Below are 8472 nucleotides of genomic sequence, written 5' to 3'. Positions count from 1 at the left end.
TGCCAAAATGTTCATATCTTACACCTGGCAGTTGTTTTGGAAAATAGATTGTACGCAATTCAAAGTCATTACATTTCAGCGGTGTTTTTTTGTAACGATCTGGGTGATACTAATAATTTCCTTTCTGTACAAAACAGGAAACCACAACGCTCTATTGTGAACCTTCTAGTGAAATTCCAACACAGCATATAATATTCATACCTTGTCAGTGGTGCAATATAATACCTCACTGCGAGCGAGTGAGTAATTTTTCGCTGTGTGAGTCTGAGTCTGAGCAGGGGAGTTATTCTCTGCCTGATAACTGCCAAAATAACAGCAGATAATTAGGCCCTTTAGAGCGCTGGGTGTCTCTTAACAAAGGCACCTGCGTTTCCTGTGGTGTTTGCCGTGCACCCCGAGTGATTGTCATTTTTAATCTAGCACTCCCGCTGAGACTTCTTTGGGAGCAGTCTAGTCTGTAGGGTGCCAAAGGTACCTGCATGGGAAGCATGTGGGTGTTCGTGTGCATGTGCACATCGTACGCTTGTGTGAAAGTGTATCCGGTTAGCCGAGCATGTGTCAGAGCATGCACATGAAAGCCGACGTGTGTGGAAAAAAAAAAAGAAAGAAATCCTGGTGTAAGATACCTTTCTACCTGTGTGCCACTGTGTGTGTTTGAACGTGTGTAAAAGGTGTTATATGCAATTTAATGCTGCTGGGTGTTTAAATCTGGCATTCTTCGGCGGGTAATTGCCACAAGTTAAAACGGTTGACATTAAAATTGACATCACACCAGAGGTTAATGTTATCAGTCAGCCTCTGCAGAGGAAATTACTTCCCCAACATTCAGGTTTGTGTATTCATAAAATGTAGTTTATACTCAGGACCGCCAACTTGAGCGGCGAATGTTTGCAAATGTAAAGGAATGATTTTCAGTTCGTCTGAATGAAATAATTTGTTCTGAACATCCTCCCTCATCTGACTGCTCTGACAAGAAACAGACACCCTCCTCCTCCTCCCTCTTCGTCCTTACTACTCGCTCACCCGGTCTCTCTCTCTCTCTCTCCTCCCAATAAAGAAACAAACAGAGAGCCAAATAAACCCGTTGCAGTTCCTCTCCAGTGCAGTCATCCACATCCTGGACTGTGCCAGGTTGGGGAAATCATTGGAATTGTTTACCCCCACCCCACCACACCCACCACACCCACCACGCACACACACACACACACACACACACACACACACACACCTCCCATCTTCATCTCCCTCTCCTCCTCCTCCTCTCTTCCTACCCCCCCTGCTCTCCTCCCAAACCCTCCTCCCAACCCCTCCTCCTTCTTCTTCTTCTTCTTCTTCTTCTTCTCCTCTACAAAATGAGATGCCCGTGTCTGATCGCCTGAGCCAATTTGCAGACCCATGTGGCACCCTTCCCTTCAGACCTGGGCATTGTGCCTCTCGCTCCCTGGCAAAGAGGCGAGGAATTATTTTTATCCCCCAAACACGCGGATATGCACCGATGATTTCAAATGCCTGCCTCGCACATTGTCGGGGATGATTTTGGCCAGGTGCCAAACCTATTATATTGATCTCTCTTTCTCTGTATTTCAATAGCCACAGACAATGCAGATTTACTGCAGAACATATTAGGGAAATAAAAATCAGTCTCAGGCACTAAACTCACTGAAACTGATGGTATGCATGTGAGTGTCTGTGTGCACCTTTGTGTTAAAGGCTTTTCCCTACATTTTGTTAAACATAATATTATTCTAAGGATTTAGTTTTCATGGTCGCCTCACATCAAGTGGTTTACCTCATATGCAGCTCCTTCCGATCAAATGTCTAATTACATTCTGACTTATTCTCAATCATGTCATTGAGCATCATAACATTTGAGCCATTATTTTTTTCTACCTCGTCTTATTGCTTTGGCATCTAGATCTTTTTCCTTGGAGTGTATTGCTGGCATCTCGGCTCTGGCTTTGGTTGGAAAACGATGTTTGCTGAGGTACACACGGGAATATTCAAATGTTGAAACTGGCAGAGAACGGGCTGTCAGCTAATGAGCGTGTCTATGAGAAAATGATTTGGTTGTTTCCTGAGAGGGAAATCACAGAGAATGGCTAAATGGGAGCTCTCCGAAGAGACCCTGCAAAGGCTCGGTGCGCGGCGATGACACCGTGTTGGGAGGCCAGCGGATTGGATGAACACTGTCTGTCTGCCGCAGTGCCAATGTCATTAGTGCTGAGGACTGAGAACGACCACCACGTCCCTTTTGATTGCCATTAGAGCCAGGAGCCAAACAAAGAACCAAACAAAAGGCCCTGAATAGACTTGGAGTGGAGGTCATGCCAGCCGCGGAGAGACATCAATAGCAGAGCTTCTGGTGTCCTTTAGACCAGCAATTTTCAGCCTGTTTGGTGCCATGGAACACTTTAACAAGGCAAAACATACTGTATCAATCATGCACGGTAAATCATACACAGCTGACCGTTTCATGTAAAGCCCCTTTGGCTAATCCTATGAAGTGGGTATATCAAATATGAACAGCTACCAAACAAAGGTGTTTTATGTGGGGAAAACAACATGTGAGCATGATTTAATTTTAATCCAAGAGGTGTACGGGACAATATAGTCATCTGATGCTTTCTTTTACCTTTGAACTTCGCACCCTGCAGAGGTTTGGCCACCAGTAGAGCTATAGACAATGTTGTGATGCAGTGATACATGTAATACATATTTCAGCCATCTGAATATCCATGGTAGTCATTATTAGTGTTGACTACAAGAAAGTGAATCAATTGCAGTTTACCACCATTTAAATCCTGCTTTGAGACAGTTGTGGGGTTGTTTGCTGATGCTGCCTGCAGCAATCAATCAAATGTGATGAATCAAATCCACACGGTCCAGATGAAACTGATTATTTAACTTTTTGGTGTTAAATAATAACTTGGCATGTTTTTGTTTCAGCCTTCAAATTTGACAGCAGCTTTTACAGTCATGCATATTCAGAGTCTGAGAGAAAGTGTTTGAGGCTGCAGACTTTACAAGAAATCTAACATTTTTAAATATCATATCAGCGTCGAAACCTGAATCAAGTGCCATTAGTGACTCTTTATGCACGTCACATCCGATTCTTCATCAACTCCGCTCATACGTGTGTTTTGCACACCTTAGCACGGCCACATAATAATTAATAAACTGAATTATATCCAAACGTATTTCTAGAATTCAGCCCCCGGAACAAAAGGTATCAAACTTTCCTACATTTTTCCGCCCAAGCAAACATACAGCCTTTTTTTTTTTTCTTCTTTTTTTTTTGATTTATTGTGTGTCATCTTGGGATGATGTAGCATTTCACTGTGTATGTGACCCCAGCTCCAGTCATATTAGATGGGTCATCTTCATCTCTTTTGCAGCCATGTTTTAAATGTAAAACATTTACAGCCTAGCATAAAGAAACTGTTAATGAAGGTTTTTGCCGACCTTTGAGCATCTTTGATAAGAGTACCACCTCACTGTTTGGCCTTGAGTTTTCACTCAATTGTTTGGACAGACATCCTCTGGTAATTGAGGTCAAAATGTCCGTGCGACGGTAGACACCGAACAATGTGTTGATTTCTGTTGATATTTCTTTCTCGCCTAAGTGATGACCAGGTGCAGTCGCCTTTTAAGAGTGTGAACATCATCTACGAGAGGTTGTTTTTGCATCTGCCCACGTCCTGCCCGGTCATTCTCAATTTAATTAGATCTATTCATTACATAAAGTGACTGCTTAAAAATGCAGATACATTTCACTAAAGGAGAAACTTTTCTAAGATAGTTCAATGACAAGAAGAAGAAACAGTAAGTGCTATATTAATTTTTAATGATCTACAACTAAGACTGATCATAATGACAGTAGTACTGCAACAATTTCCATATAGAGCTACATAGCATTTAAAGATATTTTAGGATTTTCAGGCAAATTCTCGATACATTGATTCATATATAATATTTGTGTTTGTGTGTGTGATTCTCTGCATCTCCTCCTGTGCTGCATCTCCCTGCGGATTCCCTAAGACTCCTCTGGCGGGCGTCCCATCAGAACTCGTCTCCTGCATGAGAGACGGCTCGATGGTGCTCAGATGGAGAGAGGGCCGTCAGAGGAGCGGCATGCGACTAATCAGGACTGGGCTCGGCTCTCTGCCTCACAAAAAAAACCCTATTCTGTCAATTCAAAAGGCCACTGAGACTCCAGGCAGAAAGCATGATGGGAACCAGACAAAGTAAAGAAATATTGCAGCTGATGTTGCTTGGTTTGTGTCCAACACAATTTGGGGTAATATATCAGGAGAGCTGTTGAAAGTCATCGTGGGATTCATTATGTGATGTAGATAAACAACTGATTGATCCACCCTGGTGTCACAATTCAGCAAGAAATCGAGTTACAGATCAAACATGGGTTACTCATATCTAACCAGCAGTCGATGTTGCTGCTGTTCGTGCCGTCTGCCATACGCCACCCATCTCCCTGTGTCTATCTTTCTCTCACTCCTTTTTTTTTTTTTAATCTCTTCCTTTTCTCTCCCTGGTCATTCTCCGCCTTGCTCCATGCCTCCACACATAAAATGGAGGGCAGCGGTGAGGTTCCAATTCAGAACTCATTTGTGGTGCTGCCGGCCCCCTACCCGCTCAGCAGTTGCCGAGGGGACCCAGGGGAGCCCTATCACAGCTCTATATGCAAATGTCCTTGCACCTGGGCAACAGCGTGGGCATGCTGGGACTGGGAGCTTATTTATGCAAATCTCAGGGAGACAGTCACAGCACAACACAGAGCCGGCCACAGACACCGGTGGCCGTATCTCCCCGCCAGCACAACAACTAGCTGAAAAAAAAAAAACGTGGAAAACATGAAAGATGTGGACTGAGTGGTAAAAGGAAGAGTAGAGTGACAGAGTCAAGGAGATTAGGAAATGTAGAGCTTCTGGTAAAGAAAATGTATGGATACTGCAGGTGGATGGACAGTATGTAGGAATTTGGTGTGCTGACTTCCCTGTATTTCAAAGATTTTCAGTATGAGAAGCCTTGATTGAATGTCTTAGATGACTGCACAGGTACGTGCAATAAGTGAAACAATTAATGATGAAAAGGATAATAGTTTTTTGACATGACCCAAACAGCCTCATATAAGAGAGACCACACACATGCATACACACACACACACACACACACACACACACACGCATACTGCAAAGGTGTTTGTTTACCATCATGACACCACTGACAAGAAGCAATAACGCTGAATGTGTTAAAGCGTTCCGCAGTGAACGGAGAACAAAACCAATCTTTGTGTCTCAGCTGGCCCTGCCTCCCGACTGGGCCGCACCGCTGTGTGAGACATCACACAGGAAGGCGCAGCCTCGCCACACACAACGGGCCACATTAATGTGCAAATGTATGCAAGAAATTTTCAGAAAAGCCAAAATTACTGAGCCAAATGAGGTGGCTGCACTCAAATTGTTGGGATTACGAATAATTACTGCACGTTTTCTGGAACTTTTTCTCAATTTCCCGTGAAACAATGACTTCAGTGGTTTTAATTGAGGAAAATCCGAATGTGGTGCGTTTCAGTGGCTGGAGGTACCAATAAGGAGTTTCATACTCTGAATCAGTGGACATGGAGGGAGTAGATAGTAGTAATCATTTTGATTTTTTTTCAAACTCCATGGATGATCTATCACGTCTCTGTAATACCTGCCAGCTCTAAAGAAACTATACACAACACACTGAGAAGCTTAAATATCTTGTCTGGCTGAGGTGATTGAGGTATTATTTGAAACATTTAAGCTTCTACATACTTGCTTTAAAAGTAGTGTGTTGGCAGTAACGCATTACAGTAACGCGGTAAAGAAATGTGACCTTTTTCACTAACAAGTAGCCCAAGAGATTATAATTATATTAAGCTGTAACGCTCCCTACAAATTACATGTCTTACTTGGGGATTTATCAGTGAAAAATCAATTTTAGTGGAGAGACAGGTCTGGTATGTATTGTCATGGTGCACTGTCATGGTGCTGCTACAGGTGGGGTCAGCTTCTTCAAAAAAGTAAATCCAATGTCACCTTATCTAACTTAAAGGGGAATTGGTTACTTTATATGTGGATGTTGAACCGGGTAAATGTACACTGAAGCAACAAATTCCTCAAAGCTGAGTTTTCCTGCTCAATGAGCTGTCCCAGCAAGTCACTACATGAACCAGGATGCATTGCTTACAAGCTTCTGACACCCAACCCCCAGATTCTTCCAAAATCCAGTTCCCTTTGTCAAATCTCTATTCTTGTACCATCGAGTCAATAAAGACTCAATAAGCAGCCAGTGGGTATTGTTTGCAGAGAGGAAAAGACAGGCTATTCATTAGGAACCTTCTAGTTCTGATCATCACCACCCTTGCCAAAACGTTTTGCTAAAACATCATTAAGTGACAAAAGTACTCACTCATTGGTCGTCTGTCCTCTCGGCTCTGCTGGTTTTGGTGTTTTCCAGTTCATCGTCAATATTCAGAAGAAAGTCTCTGTCTAAGTCAGAAGTAAAACTTTAATTCTCATCCATAGTAACCTAAGCAACGTACTGTGACGTCACCCATAGGTTTATGAGCTGCTGTTTTTAAGCCCCAAGTATCGCATTTTAACCTTCACTGTTGTATTTTTTTTAGCCAAATTTGGACCTAAATTGAACGAGATGATGAGGAACGAGTGATGGGTCTGACAGAGAACCTGAGGACTCTACACACCCACCTATAGTTTCTTGATGGTCTTTTTTAGCCAGATCCTCATGTATTGAGTATATATGACATATTTCATATGCCCAACACTGTCGATAAGCAATGAGATCTGGCAAGCATCTCTACAAACTCCTTGGTCAAGGAAGGTTCTACTAAAACATAAGCAATGCTCCTTTAATATAAGTATTTAAAAGGGAGGACCAGGGAAGAATGGGGTGTTTTTTTAATTAGATCAGTGGTTGACATGTTGTGCCTTAAACAGCAGTGGTCATGGAGGAAGAAACTTCTTCATAGTGCTGTAATTCAGCAGCCTGGGGGACGACTGGCTGCTTTGATGCTCTGATCACCGGGACGCTGCTTCTCACCTTCTGGTTCAAAACCTGCGGAGAAGAAAAAGACAAGAAACAAGGTTGTTAAGGGTGATGGCTTCTGACTCTTTGTGGTTTGATTGAGAGCAACAGCAAACTCGGATGTGACATAAGGTGCTTTAAAAAATGGAGATGAGTCCATCATGAAAAGCAGATGAAAGGAGTCTTTGGTGATGCGGACCAAGAATGAAAAATGTCAGAGAGGAAAAAGACTTAAAGAAAGAGGTAGAAAATGGAGGGGAGGGGATGAAGGAGGGCCGGGACGGTTGTTGTTATTGTGTTTGATGTAGTGCTTGACAAGAGAGAGAGTTTAGAAATCCATGTGTAGTATGAGGCAGGGGAAGAGAGGGTTCATTTAAATGCATGCTCACTCAGGGCCCATACAGAGTGGGTGTCTGCTGAGAATTCATCATGGCCTCACTGATAAAGCCTCAGCCTCTTAGCAAGGGAAGAGGAGAGACAGATCACTCTCTTGAGGTGAGATTGCCTTGTGGATGGACACTTGTTATGTAGAAATACACAACACTGACGGATATTACCATGGCACTTTCGGACTGGTTGGATCCTCCATCCATACCTGCATCCATCTATTTTGCCATCTCCCCTGGTTGAGTATGAAGTGGTCTCCGGGGACTATAAGCTGCAGCCTGCTTCAAAATCCAAGCCTCTCAACAACGAGAACAAAAGTTTTCAAAGAAATGTATCCACTTTTAAAGCATCCAAGTAGAGTTACGAAGGATCTGTTCAAACATAATTAGACATTTAAGGTGTGTTTGCAGTCAGCACGCAGTCACTATATTTGGGTCAGCTTGAGCCTGAAGTCCAGTAAATTTGATAAGTGTGAACGTTGCATTCCGTTCCTGGTCGTTTTGGACTTTGGGTCCAGATTTGGCGTAATCAGGTTCGGTGTGTGTCAGTATGAAACTAGCTGTACCAAAATCAGGTCTTAGTGTTATGAAGTTTTTGTGTAAGTTCAATAAGAAAGATCTCCAACCTCGAGTCATGGTTCAACTCCACCTTTGTGAAATAATCCTGCTGTGCTACCTTCTGATGCTTTCGCTTTTCCACGCTGTCAAATCACTCAATCTTGTCGCCACCATATTTGCCGAATGATCTCTGCCCTCGTTTCTGAGCCAATCAGTTTCTAATCCCTGTTCTTTAAATATCATTGTGATTCTGTCATTCTGCCTTTCAGACCTCCTGATGCGCAACCCTCCTCCTCCCCATCTCCACCTGATACGTCTGGAATCTCCACCGAAGTTCCCATCAGTCATCTCCGATCGCCTCTCCCCAACCGGTCGAGGCAGATGACCGCTCACCTCTGAGCCTGGTTCTGTCTGACGTTTCTTCCTGTTGAAAGGGAGT

The 8472-nt window shown here is 43.2% G+C and overlaps 1 protein-coding gene across 1 annotated transcript in view; it reads right to left on the bottom strand.

Moving 5' to 3' along the window:
• Positions 1–6993: 6993 nt before the first annotated feature.
• LOC138203769 (poly(A) polymerase type 3-like) overlaps positions 6994–8472 on the bottom strand; it is a 28156-nt gene continuing 26677 nt past the window's right edge. The window contains exon 18 of the mRNA XM_069158776.1: positions 6994–7119. Coding sequence (XP_069014877.1) covers positions 6994–7119 — 126 coding nt within the window. The remainder of the gene's footprint in view (positions 7120–8472) is intronic.

Source organism: Embiotoca jacksoni, unplaced genomic scaffold, assembly GCF_022577435.1.
Source record: "Embiotoca jacksoni isolate LCO1_2020_lvr unplaced genomic scaffold, fEmbJac1.0.p SCAF_23, whole genome shotgun sequence".
Lineage (NCBI taxonomy): Eukaryota > Metazoa > Chordata > Actinopteri > Embiotocidae > Embiotoca > Embiotoca jacksoni.
Note: the sequence above shows the minus strand (reverse complement) of the source record. Positions and strands in the feature narration are given on the sequence as shown.